We start from the raw sequence: 13,319 nt of genomic DNA on the forward strand, positions 1-13,319 counted from the left end.
CGAAAAAAAAACGGGTAAACTCCTGAATGTGGAGGAGCGAAGCAGCAGCAGCTTGACAAGGATCATCTCATCTCAGCTGTGTTGTTCACCGTGCTCCTCGCTGAAAGCAGGAACACTGAGCGAGTGCAGCAGGTTCCGCTTGTTCTATTTATTTATTTATTATTTATTTAGCTGCTCTTGCCGAAAAGAAGCTCAGAGGAACAAAAAAACAGGTACTATTCGCATCGTCTCATTTGTGCTCTGCATTTCGTATGCGGAACAAATTGCCACACACGCACGCACACACACACACACACACACACACACACGGTCGTTGCTTGTTGTCCAACAGACTTTAACACATGCACACGCATCTGTAGTGGAGACACTGACAAAAGGTTAATCCCCCAAAACACGAACAGACGGCGATAAGGCCGAACCCTCCACCCGGAGAGAACTGGAAATTAATTTAAAACTCACAGAGGGAGAACAGAGCGGTTACATGTGCGTCGGGTTATCTGCTCCTTTTCTAATCTGTTTGAAAACGCCTTTAGATCAGTAACCAGCAAACCACCTCTGCTGATAAGCGCATTTCCTTGTGCAACACACCACACCACAACACAACACAACACAACACAACACAACACAACACAACACAACACAAGTCTCCATAGTCACTTTTTATAGGTTACTTCTCCAAACTTTGCTGCCGCGTTGCTTCCGTTAACGACGGCGTTACCGAGCGATTAATCAACACAACCTATTATGAAAATAAACGGCACCTCAGGAACGGCGGCGCCGGCGATCCCTGCGCCTGCAGCCGTCCAGCGGCTCATCGTTTTTCATTCTCCGCACTTCGGTGAAATATTCATGCGACTGGAGCTGCGGCGTGCGATCAAACGCTCTCGAACCCCTGCCTGCAGGCGTTTAATATTGCTCTCGCTAATGTCGCGGCCAAATTAGTTGAGGTGACCGACGCGCCGTGTTTGAACGCTGTTTCCTGGTCTAATTGTTGCCCACAGAGAACGTGGAAACGCTGGGCCCCAACGCCACAGGAAGCGCTGTTGACGTCCAAACACAAACTGTTTTGGGCGGTGAGCTCCCACACTTCACTCCTCATGCAAACATTTACACGGGGACCTTTTCGTCTGGGGTTGTTTTCCAGCTTCTCGTCAAACCCTCCTCGCGCGTTGCTTCATTCTGACGCCTGTGGCCTGTTCCTCTTACTGATCAGCTTTCCTGTTGCTGCAGAGCAAGTGTGAGCGGCGAGATAAGGGAAGCGCACGGTTACATGAGGGGGGAGGGAGGGGGTGGGGTGGAGAACCAGACGCGACGTGAAGGGCAAAAGGCTGCTTCATTAGGAAATTAACTGCGATCGTCACAGGTCCCTTGGTTGTTTTTTTTAGCTTTTACGCGTGTCGAGGGTTGGGAATGTCAACCTGAAACCACAAGGAGGAGGAGGAGGAGGAGGAGGTGGAGCAGCAGAAGGGAGTCCAACGGAGCCGGGGCGGTGAATTATCAGGGGAGCTGTCGGTTCTGAGGCGCAGACTAACCTCAAACAAACCTGCACGGGCGAGGATTAAGAAAAGCTACAGGAACCCAGGGAGGAAGGAGAGGATGTGAGGAGTCGCGAGCTGTTTAAGCATCCGAGGCCCGAGGAGTTCACCCAGTTCATGCATATTGATGCACTTTGACTCCTCCAGCACGAGACGCACGGGAGGCCGGGGCTAAAAGGAGGATCTGGCCTTGTTATTAGACGCTGTGAACTACGGAGATATTTTTATTCAAACAGGAGGCGCTCTGGTTCGGTCCGCCTGAGACGTGAAGTTTGTTGGGGGGGAGGGGGTGGGTGTGGGTGGAAGCAGACGCGCAGAGGGGGAAACAGACAGTTTTAAGCGGAGGCTGGGGGAGTTCTCTTCAACCCGGGGGGGGGGGCAGCGCTGACAGCGATGACTCACAGGAAGCTGACGCGACAGCTGTGCTTGTGGGAGAGTCCCGAGGGTCCGCCCGCCGCGGCCTCCCTCGCCTCACCCGCCTCACCCGCCGACCAGCCCCGCGGTCACGCCGGCTCCGCGCTGTTTCGCCGCATGAAACTGAACCGCAGCATCAAGGAACGCAGACGCTCGTCACGCACTGCTTGCAGGTAGAGATGTGACATTCAGCCCCGTCCACTAACCCGTGTTCAACGGCGAGGACGGCGACCGTGGCATTCCACGCATCCACTGTAATAACTGCATTTAGATGGATTAGGCTGAATGCAGAATGCTAATTTTGAAGTCTCACAATTGCTCTTAAAGTGTGCAGACAAATTAAAAAACAGGGATTAGCGCGCGCCTGCTAGCAGAGGATCCCCCTGGCAGACATGTGTGATGTGTTTTTCATTACTGGGGGAAACCGGCTTAATGATAAGTTGATCTGGAGCCGTATTTACAGAGCCTTCTGGGGAGAGGAGTGGATCCTAATTGGCCAATTTCGAGAAGTGAATTCTAAAAATACCAGATTTCACGCTTAATTTTAGAAGCTGCACTGGAAGTAGTTCTCTGTGTCGACAACAGGAAGATAGAGGAGTTTGGAGGTGGTTGTGCACATTAAAGCTATTCTACATTAAAACTCCATGCTGTAGCTAGACTGCAACCCGCTTGTCATCCTGACATTTGTGCAACTTGAACCTGATGATTATAAATGAAACCACAGGCTTGTAACTGTAATAAACAAATAACCGAACGGTGATTTAACCTGTGTACGTGCTGCAAGTATTGTCAGGAACATTTGTAACCGTCTGCACCGGCTCATTGAAAATCTCCATCATTTCCTCGTCAGTGTGACGCTCAACTCTAATTATAAGACCCGCCTCGGTCGATGCTCATTTAATTTCCATGCTGCAAAATCAAATCTTTCTTCTGAGGGGGGGGGAAACAATGTTTGTGGTTGTTTTGTCGAGAGCTGCCGGATGATAAAAGCTGCATGACTGCAGGTGTTGGTGGGGAGAAAAAAAAGGTGTAACCCAAGACGCGTTGCTGGGTCCCCTTTGGCTCAGCTTGTGTTTGAGCAGATCTGGCAGATTAGTTTCAGCCTTGTGCTTTTTGCCTTTTAATGTTAATTAGCCCAGTTCCTGTCCTGACGCTGCGTTTTGACGGCAAACCTGCCAGATAATGATCTACAGAAATCGAATCGATCCGTTTTGTTTTGTGGGATCTCAGCGCCCACGCAGTCTGGGTTTCTCTCCGCGTAACGTTTTTGAATTAGCCGGAGCGTCGTGTGTAGGATTCGCTTCAACCCTGGCTGTAAAAGAGAGAGCTCCGAGTCCAAATCAAAGCTCCCGATCGCTCACGTGTCCAGACGTGCAGAGAGAGGAGCCGAGGCTGATGCGGCTCATTTTACTCGCTTAAACTCAGCTCGCCGTAAAATACGACTTGTCAGTAAAGTGTAATTGTCAGGGCAGGCCGGCGGCGCGCTGCCAATCCGATGCACTGAGTAGTCACAGCAGTATGGGCCGGGCCGCAGCGTCTGTCAACTTCCTCCCTCTCCCAGAAACGCAGTCACTATTCGGCCGGAAGGGAAATCAGAAGCTACAGACGCAAAGCTAACGCCCTCCCTCTCTCTGACCCCTCAGCTTCGATTCAGAGAATGGTCCGTCGCCAGGCCGCAGCCCCATGGATTCGCAGGCGAGTCCTGGGTTGGTGCTCCACCCCTCCTTCCCCCAGAGTCAGCGCAGGGAGTCCTTCCTCTACCGCTCGGACTCCGACTACGACACGTCGCCCAAAACCATGTCACGCAACTCCTCCATCAACAGTGAGGGGTAAGCATGAAGCCATGGTCCCGGATCCATCAGTACACACACGCACACACACACACACACACACACGCACAAGCACACGCACACGCGCACACGCACACGCACACGCACACGCGCACACGCACGCGCGCACACGCACGCACGCACGCACGCACGCACGCACGCACACACGCACACGCACGCGCGCACACACACACACACACACACACACGCACAAGCACACGCGCACACGCACACACGCACGCGCACACACGCACGCACGCACGCACACACGCACGCGCGCGCACGCACGCACACGCACACACACTGGGAACACACGTGCGGTGTCCACTCACGCAGACACGCCGCAGTAGCTGCACATTATCCTAATCAACGCAGCAAAGCTTATGATTGTAATTATGCGAGCATTATGTTAATGAAATCATGCCGATCCCTCTTAATGTTAACTGTTGTGCTCTGTTTCTCCGGCTGCAGCCGGCGCCCTCCATTAGCGCGTCTCAGGATTCTTTCCCTGTTTAGACGCACACAGGTCTCAGTAAACGGTCAGCGCGCACGCGCAGCCTCTCCTGTAAACACACCTCAGCCACAACACACATCCATCTCTCTTTCTCTCTCTCTCTCTCTCTCGCTCGCCCGCTCTCTCTCTCTCTCCGCTCACATGTTCCCTCTCTGCACCGCAGGCACGCCGAAGACATGATCGTCACCCCTTTCGCTCAGGTATGTCTCCCTCGCCGCCGTCCGACGTGTCTAATTGCCGTAAAGGCCCAGAGAAGGTGGATAATTAGCAGCGTGAACCTGTCCCCCCCTTCTCCCTCCCCCCTCCCCCCTCTCCCCTTCCTCTTTCTTCTCCCCTCCCACGCTCTCCGTCCATCCCCCAGGTGTTGGCCAGCCTACGAACTGTAAGAAGCAACTTCACCATCCTCGCCAATGTCACAACACCCACTAACAAGTCAGTATCATGCTGTCAGACGCCCCTTACCCCCCTCCCCCCCTCCACTTACACTCGTCACGACTGCCTGCTTAGTTTGCAGCGTGTGTTTGCTAATGTCTCCTTCTCCGCGCTCCCGTGGGGAGACACTTTTGCCTCTCTCAAGATGAACCGCTTTATGGTGATCAGACGATGCTAAGGAATAATAGGATCTGCATTATTTGGCATTGCTGAGGAGCCGAGAACACAGAGTCTCAGATGTATGTCCCTGAGTCTGTGCGCAGACAATGAAGACAGTCAATATTACTAAAATTACTCTCTTTTGTAAAGCTGTAGACAGAGGGAGTCTGAGTTGGCAGGCATCTTGCTCCACGTCAATATGATATATAAAGCAATGCACCACAGAGTTATCAGCATCCATAATTATGAGCTGCCCCAAAAATGCCTCCCTCACTACACAATTATGAACCCATGAGGCTCTTTGAGTGCAAGCCAGAGCTCAGGCTTTGTCTTTGGCCACCTCTGCAGACCTAAATATTTGAAACCAGTGACTTTAAAAATTGACACATTGTAATGTTATCAAATATTCAAACGCATTTTAATACGGACATTATCTTCTCCATTTAACATTTATATGACTAGAAACGAAAAGGGAAAAGCCTTTTTTTTTTTTTGCTTTGCTCCTAGGGCTGAATTTTTCACGCGCCCCACAAGGGGGCGCCAGTGTGTCGTTCTCCCACTGATGTAGAGGTGTGTTTGTCCACAGGAGGTCACCAGTGACAAGCCAACCCACTGTTCCCCAAGCTACACTCTCTGGTATGTTGTCAGCTAATTAAAAACGTGTAGTCCAAAGACTCCCACAGTCCCCTCACACCGCTTTAAGGACACACAGAGGCTCCATCATTACCTGTATCATCAGTAATGAAAACCACCGCCGAATAATTAGCTGCACTGGACATATTCTACATGACTAAACAAAGCTTAAATCACTATAATGCTTAATCAAGACAAATAGAGATTAAATTATGCATATACTCCTGGGTTTGATGCTTTTTGAGATACTTCATAGTGGTTAATATTGGCAAATGGTCTTTTGTACCATAAATATAATATTTTATTATCCTTTATAATGTTAAGTTGTGTATTTAAAGTCAATTACGTTTTTTTACATAGTTATACTGTTAAAATAAGTCAATTGAAAGCAAAACTACAGACTGGACAGACAGATCTGTTTCATTAGAAAGCAGCCATTCTTTGCTTGCTGCCCTGGTTCCTACACAGTGTCTGTGTGTTCTTCCCAGAGGAGACGTACCAGCAGATGGCTCGGGAGACTTTGGAGGAGCTGGACTGGTGTCTGGATCAGCTGGAGACCATTCAGACCCACCGCTCGGTCAGCGAGATGGCCTCCAACAAGGTGCAACGCCTGTCCAAACACACACACACACACACACGCACACACACACACACACACACACACACACACACACACACACACACACACACACACACACACACACACACACACACACACACACACACGCAGGATACAGGATCGAATCTTGACGCTCAAACAGGGCTTAAAAATTGTGGGGCCCGGCCCAAGGTCCCCACTTTGGCAGAAAAACAAGTTCACCGAAGCAGTTCACCACATCATGACATCACGATTGGATTAAAACTATATTCATAATAACTATTGTGGGGATCTTTGTTAAGACATGCAGTGAACTGATTGCTCAAGCGTGTGCATCACTGCGTCTACATGCTTAGTTGTGTGTACATGGGCAGGCTTCTTAAGCATGCCTACATTTGTATATGTGGTAGCATGGGGCGAGCGAGAGAGAGAGAGAGAGAGAGAGAGAGAGAGAGAGAGAGAGAGAGAAGGGAAAAAGATGGCAGGCAAAGGAAGGGGGGGTAATGGTCTGTAGGTGGGGGGGGGCTTGAGCGGGAGGGGGGACGGGTCCTGATGCTGATGTCTCTGCTGTAACCTTGGTTGCTATCGAACAACAACAAGGTCTGCCCTTCCTTTTTAGTCATTGGCTTGTCACTGTGACCACAGGCCATGTGGTCTGTGCAGCAACCAATCACAGCGAGGCACTGCTACTTCATTAGTGCTGACTCTTAAAGGGCCAGTGTATTTGTTTTATTCTAGTTCTTATTCCCTTATGGCATTTCACCATCAATTAATACCCGAGTTTCTCCTCTTTGCAGTCAGTCGGGCTTTTATATTAAGGGAGCGTGTTGTGTCTGAGTCTCCAGGGGAAAACGGAGCTGCCGGCTTTTAGCAGTCACCGCTCAGCTACCGAGTCCTCCGCTCTGTGCCAGCATAGAGGTGCACGCATGAATATTCCCACTCAGTCTCTCGCTCTCACTCACACCCTTGCTCGCACACATATTTTCAACAGACGTGCATGCCGTCTCGTGGCACATGCGCACTGGGAGGCTGGGAGCAGAGGCAAGCACAGACGCGGGCATGCACGCGCCTGCAGCCACACTGCCTGATTAGCTTGCGAGAGCTGTCTACAGCATCCAGGGAAATGGTGCAAGTGGCAGAGCATCGGAGGAGCGACGGCAGCCCGAAGCGGCGGGATTAGACCTCCGGCTGGTTCCGCCAGCTGTGGCATGGATTGACTCGGAGAAGGGGCCGGACGACGGGCGGCTTGAGCGACCGCGGACCGACTGTGTGCTGCTGGGAGCGGCGTTAGACAGAGCCGACGAGCTGATGCACCGGCAGGACTGGGCCGGGCCTCTGGATCCGTACTGTGGGGGAGGGGCGGCCGATGCAGGGAGAGGGAGCGTGTTTTTCCAGACCACATCTTTCGTGTGATTGTTCGAGCTGACTGTCTGCTACAGGCCTGCTTGCATCCCTCTTTGTCTCTTTCTGAATCTCCCTCCTTCATCCTATTTGTCCTTGTTTGTCTCGTGCTGTCATCATCACCATCCTCATCGTTTGTTTGCCCCCGTTTCCCTCACATGATGTCCCCGCTTTCATCTGAGCTCGCTTTACCTCCATCATTCGATGCTACTCTCATCCTCGTCCCCTGCTGTCACCAACTCCTCATTCCTCTCACCACCATCATCTGAATTTTTCATCGCTGTTTGTTAAGCAGGTCAGCTCTCGCGGCATCATTTTCTTTGTTTACACCTTTTTCACAATCCCACTCATCTCCTCCATCGGCTCCTCTGTGTGCCCTTCAGGCAGTTCGTTGCTCCCACTCGCGCTCTGTTTCCCTCCATCTACCTCCTTCGGCTCCCATCCACCTCTTTTCTGCAGTGACTGTGGATTTGGGTCACTCTGCTCAGCAAATGGGATGAAATGTAGTCTCCACAGCAGCCAGATCTGGGGGGGCTCCTGGTGTGCCCATCAGGGGGACCCTCATCTTTGGACCACTCTGAGGCTGGAGCCTGACTCAGGACTGACTGTGTGGCCTGCGTTGAGGTGCTGCATGTAGGCAAGGACAGCCTGCACCAGCAGCCCCTACCCTCGTCCCTGTCCCTGTTCCTTCACCCCGTCTCGGGGCAGCCATCACTCTGGAGTGTCCAGGCTTGACTGGCTGTGGCCTCTCCCCACGCACCCTGACGACACCCTCATGCCACTGGGGCACCTGCGCTGCCCCCGCCCCGCTCCACTACCGCACCTCCTGCCTGTGCCATCGGCCCAAACCGCCCGTCACCCTCAACATGGGTGTGGTGGAGGCCATTGACCCGGCACCATCCCCCTGCCCCTCGCCCGTGCCAGGCGGTTACAGGCTGCCCCGCTCCTCCAGCTACGGCCCCCGGCAGGGGAGGGCGGGGGCAGAGCTGGACCTCGGTGCAGCCGCTGGAGGGGTTCTGGAGGGGGGTGGGACGGCGACGGAGCGCAGATCACCGTTAGTGGACCTGTTCTGTGAGACCTGCTCTAGACCCTGGCTCATCGGATGGTGGGACCAGGTAGGAGGAGGCTCGGAGGCGAACAAGGCCTGGTAGTAGCCTTGGTTATGTACTGTGGAGTCAAAGTGCCTGCATGCAATAACAACCCCTCGATGTTCTATCTTTCCTGTTAGGGAGAGTCTTACACATCATTACATGCTGAGTGTGTGGTGATAAATGATTTTGGGTATCTGACAGCGGCTTTGTAGGAAAATGTGAGGCAGCATATTGTTGAGTGAGTTTCTGTACATCATTTATACATGACTCCACTGAAGGGAGCCAGTGACTGAGGCACAGTGTTTATTAACTCTGTTCAGGGTTTCTACTTTGAAGCAACACTGTAAACAAATATCCCTCTCATTCTTCAATCTTCCATGGTTTTGTTTACATTCTTGTCTTTTGAGATTACGGCAATCTGTGAGAGCATCAAAACTGTATTCGGGACCTTGACGTCTTTACTGCAGCTGTGTTGCACTGTTTTCATCCTCCACACCTGTGTCCCACATCCCTCTGTCTCACTCCATGCGAGCCTGACGCTGGCCTCAATACAGGTAGAGAGGAAGCCAAGGAAATTGTCAGTAAAGGGCAGGGCTCATTGTCTCAGGGCTGAGTGCTTATTCCCTCTTCTCCCACATTTTCTTAGGTTTGCTAGCATGTTGCACGCTTGTAGAAGTTGCCAGGTTGTAGCACCCTGTCAAATGATTGCTTTAATCTTAACTGTTTCACTGAGTGACACTGAGGCTTCATCAGTGGCACGTTCAGCATAAGGTCACATTTTGCACTCGAGTGGGCACGTGTGTGTGTGTGTGTGTGTGTGTGTGTGTGTGTGTGTTGCTCATAAACAAAGACAATGGGGACAGATCGAGCCCTTGTGGGTCCCTCGCACGTGCAGATGTGTCTGTGGTGATGTCCGTGCAGCGTCTGCGTGTACGCTTCATTACTCGGTGTCAGAGGAAGTGTGTTGTTTGTCCTGGCACTAGGACTGGCACTCTGGAAGTGTTGGTTGGCAGCTATGACTCAGCGTTACAGCATCAGGGATGGGAAAGAACGAGAGGAGGACGTCTGGGCTGAGCCTGCTGCTCAAGTGTGCCACTGTAGTTCACTACATTTCCTGGCTCCCGATGGCTGAGTCTGCCAGACCAGTTTCACAATCTGCCTTCAGATTACCTATTTGCTCGGGCTATTGTGTAACAAACATAGCGGTGGAATAAAACAAGGTGGAAAACAGAGATTATTCTGAAAGATAATAAAGCATGTGTGAAATGGCAGGAAGGCAAAAAGAAGCCTGTGTCGGGGAATAATTGTGGGGCTTGCAGGCAGTCGCGGAGGAGACTGTTTACCTCGAGAGGGAGGGAGCAGCAGATAGAAGCTATGGAGAAACATACAGAGGAAGACAGCGACGAAGGGGAGAGCTGACCTTGAGAAAGGTCAGAGACACCTACCTGGTGCCTCAGATTGTCACCCAAGCGGCTCCCGCTCCCGCATCAAGCTGAAGGACTGACTGTGAGGAGGCAGTTGCCACAGCAACTGCTCCGGTTGCCATGGAGATTGTTATGTGTGAAGGATCAGTCAGTAGGACACAGACTGAGGGGTCTTGTCCGAATCGCAGTGTGCCTTCAGGACTTGCAACAGGGGACTATTAAGCGTAGAAGTTTGTTTATAGATGTGGGGGGAAAAACTGTCAAATCTCTCGAACATTCAGGAACACGGTTTTCTGTCTGCACAGATAATATATTCACATTACACACACTGTGTTCATGATTGTCACTTTAGATACTGTATGAGAACAATGCATACATTGTAAACATGCCATTTTACTGCAGCTTATAAATGCAATACAATTAAAAGGCAAGCTCTCTGAAATGGGGTATTGAACAGTATGTTCTCATCCGAGAAAGAGAGGAGGCATGATTCACAATTGATTTTCTCACCCTTTAGTGAATGGAGCCAGATTCAGGGCGATAATTTATTTTCTCATATTTGAATCATAGGAATGCTTTGTTATGTGTCAGTACAAATGGGATCTCGGTTCTGAGTGTTTGTGAAACTGCATCTTTACATTGTTGGACATGGGAATTACATTAGGGAAGTTTTATGCTTTTACACTGTTTCTACTTCAGGGCACTCACTTTGTGTTTCTGTCTCTTGTCCTCCTCAGTTCAAGAGGATGCTGAACAGGGAGCTGTCCCATTTGTCAGAAATGAGTCGCTCAGGGAACCAGGTGTCAGAATACATCTCCACTACTTTTCTGGGTAAATGATGTCATTCATTTCCGATCAACTGTGAGCTCATGCTCTTCGGGAGCTTCCGTCCTGGCTCATTTCTGACCATCGATCCTTCCAGATAAGCAGAACGAGGTGGAGATCCCATCTCCAACCTTAAGGGAGAGGGAGAAGCCCATGTGTCACATCAGCGGTGTGAAGAAGCTCACGCACAGTTCCAGCCTTTCTAACTCCACCCTGCCGCGCTTCGGTGTGAAGACGGAACACGAGGATGCGCTAGCCAGGGTAAATGGACGGCAAGGCAGCCTACCACATGCAAGTTGTTACATACAACGCATCACAGTTTACCACCAAATCGAACATTAAATGTATATGTCAGAATCAAAGCGAGCTTCTTTTCTTTCCAAAAGGGGAGAATCCACATACACCACTGTATCATAAAAGCCCTATGCAAACTCCTTGTTAATGTGTTGCACGCTGTTGTTGTGACTCCAGGAGCTGAACGACTTGAACAAGTGGGGCCTTAATATCTTTCACGTGGCAGAATTCTCCAATAACCGACCCCTCAGCTGCATAATGTTTGCCATCTTCCAGGTACGAGACAGGGAACGAGAGCAGGCTTTAATGGTGGATTATGAAATAGTCTATAACGTGTATCGTGAATCACCTGAGAATGTGACCCCCGTGGACAGGAACGAGATCTACTGAAGACCTTTCGGATCCCCGTGGACACATTCGTGACCTACGTGATGACCCTGGAGGATCACTACCATGCCAATGTAGCCTACCACAACAGCCTCCATGCTGCAGATGTCACTCAGTCTACTCATGTACTACTATCCACACCCGCTCTAGACGTAAGACTTACCACAAAATACCACAAATAAGCATGCAGCTAGCTTAACTGGCTCTGACCTTCCCCAAATGCTACTGTACACCGTCTAAAAGGAATCCAGCCAGACTGTAGCCGGATTAACTCATTGTTTCCCTCTCCGCTCTTTCAAATGTGCCTGACAGGCTGTGTTCACAGACCTAGAGATATTAGCTGCGTTATTTGCCGCTGCCATCCACGATGTGGACCACCCGGGAGTGTCCAACCAGTTCCTCATAAACACCAGTGAGTCCAAATGGGACGAGTTTCTTTAATAAGAATACAAAGCCCATTTTTTGTTAAATGTTTAAGAGTCCAGGTGCTAATGCCTCTACATGTGTGTTTGTATGGTGCCTCCTTTAGACTCAGAGTTAGCCCTGATGTATAATGATGAGTCTGTACTGGAGAACCATCATCTAGCCGTGGGCTTCAAGCTGCTTCACGAGGAAAACTGTGACATCTTCCAGAACCTCAGTAAGAGGCAGAGACAGAGCCTGAGGAAGCTTGTTATTGACATGGTGAGACTTAACGCATTCACAGTCGTTGTGTATTAAGATGACAACTACCCGTCCTATCTCCAACCATCTCATGGGTTTTTGGCTAAGAAGTGCTTTCCTGTAAATTCCTCCCCAGGTGTTGGCAACAGATATGTCCAAACACATGAGTTTGCTGGCAGACCTCAAGACTATGGTGGAAACGAAGAAGGTCACTAGTTCTGGAGTCCTGCTGCTCGACCACTACACTGACCGGATACAGGCAAGAACTTGTATCTGTGTTGAACTCTAGAACTTCTGACTGAAAGCCAAATGAACAAACATCACATGAGTACATGCAAAATACATTTATGTCAATCTGATGTCTCAATGTATCTGATCAAAGCAGATACATTGTGGGACGATGAGTACGTGTAGAGGTTTCTGTAGCCTAAAGTGTAAAACATGTTTAACTGTAAAATGCAAAGAATTGTATGGGTCTGATCTAACTCTGTTTCAAATATGTTGGGTCCAAAATTCCAAGACTTGAAAGTGTTGAGAAGGTTGAACCGAAGATCCGAAGATCTTGCAGTAAGACAGGGCTACTGGGAATTCTCTAGACTGGTATTGAGGGACTGGGAAGCTCATGCAGAGGTTACAACGTTTGCTACAGTTTGTGTCATATTGGCAAAGGTTTTATCCACGAAAACTAGAGTCTGAGCTTTCATAGACAGGCAAATAGAAAGGAAGGAAAAACATGCAGTCTTTTCCAAAAATGCCACTGGCTGCCAGGGATGAGGTGGATATCGACCACATCCAATCTCACGTGACAATGTGTCTGTGCAGGTTTTGAGGAACATGGTGCACTGTGCTGACCTGAGCAATCCGACGAAGCCTCTGGCCGTGTACCGACAATGGACGGAGAGGATCATGGAGGAGTTCTTCAGGCAGGGGGACAAGGAGAGGGAGCGCGGGATGGAGATCAGCCCCATGTGCGATAAACACACGGCATCTGTAGAGAAGAGTCAGGTAAAAGACCACTGTTAATACTGTAAGTGCATGCAGTACAGTAGGTGGGCGTCAGTGACAGTGCACACTGTGGTTCCTCATCCTTGATCACTGCAGTCATCCTCGTACATTTTTA

The 13,319-nt window shown here is 50.3% G+C and overlaps 1 protein-coding gene across 3 annotated transcripts in view; it reads left to right on the plus strand.

Annotated features, from left to right (window-relative positions):
• The window catches only part of pde4a (phosphodiesterase 4A, cAMP-specific), a 32,933-nt gene that overhangs the window by 15,584 nt on the left and 4,030 nt on the right, over nucleotides 1–13,319 (plus strand). The window contains exons 1-14 of one of the 3 annotated variants that reach the window (XM_029158190.3): nucleotides 1,908–2,122; nucleotides 3,593–3,778; nucleotides 4,456–4,492; nucleotides 4,654–4,724; nucleotides 5,470–5,519; nucleotides 6,005–6,117; nucleotides 10,768–10,861; nucleotides 10,953–11,116; nucleotides 11,327–11,425; nucleotides 11,524–11,688; nucleotides 11,849–11,948; nucleotides 12,066–12,220; nucleotides 12,336–12,458; nucleotides 13,022–13,204. In XM_029158190.3, the coding sequence (XP_029014023.1) occupies nucleotides 1,929–2,122; nucleotides 3,593–3,778; nucleotides 4,456–4,492; nucleotides 4,654–4,724; nucleotides 5,470–5,519; nucleotides 6,005–6,117; nucleotides 10,768–10,861; nucleotides 10,953–11,116; nucleotides 11,327–11,425; nucleotides 11,524–11,688; nucleotides 11,849–11,948; nucleotides 12,066–12,220; nucleotides 12,336–12,458; nucleotides 13,022–13,204 (1,734 nt within the window). In that variant the 5' untranslated portion in view covers nucleotides 1,908–1,928. Of the gene's footprint in view, nucleotides 1–1,907; nucleotides 2,123–3,592; nucleotides 3,779–4,455; nucleotides 4,493–4,653; nucleotides 4,725–5,469; nucleotides 5,520–6,004; nucleotides 6,118–6,688; nucleotides 8,631–10,767; nucleotides 10,862–10,952; nucleotides 11,117–11,326; nucleotides 11,426–11,523; nucleotides 11,689–11,848; nucleotides 11,949–12,065; nucleotides 12,221–12,335; nucleotides 12,459–13,021; nucleotides 13,205–13,319 lie in introns of those variants that run through there. The other 2 variants (XM_029158189.3, XM_029158192.3) reach the window with 2 other exon arrangements.

This window comes from Betta splendens, chromosome 8, assembly GCF_900634795.4.
Source record: "Betta splendens chromosome 8, fBetSpl5.4, whole genome shotgun sequence".
NCBI classification, from domain to species: Eukaryota; Metazoa; Chordata; class Actinopteri; order Anabantiformes; family Osphronemidae; genus Betta; species Betta splendens.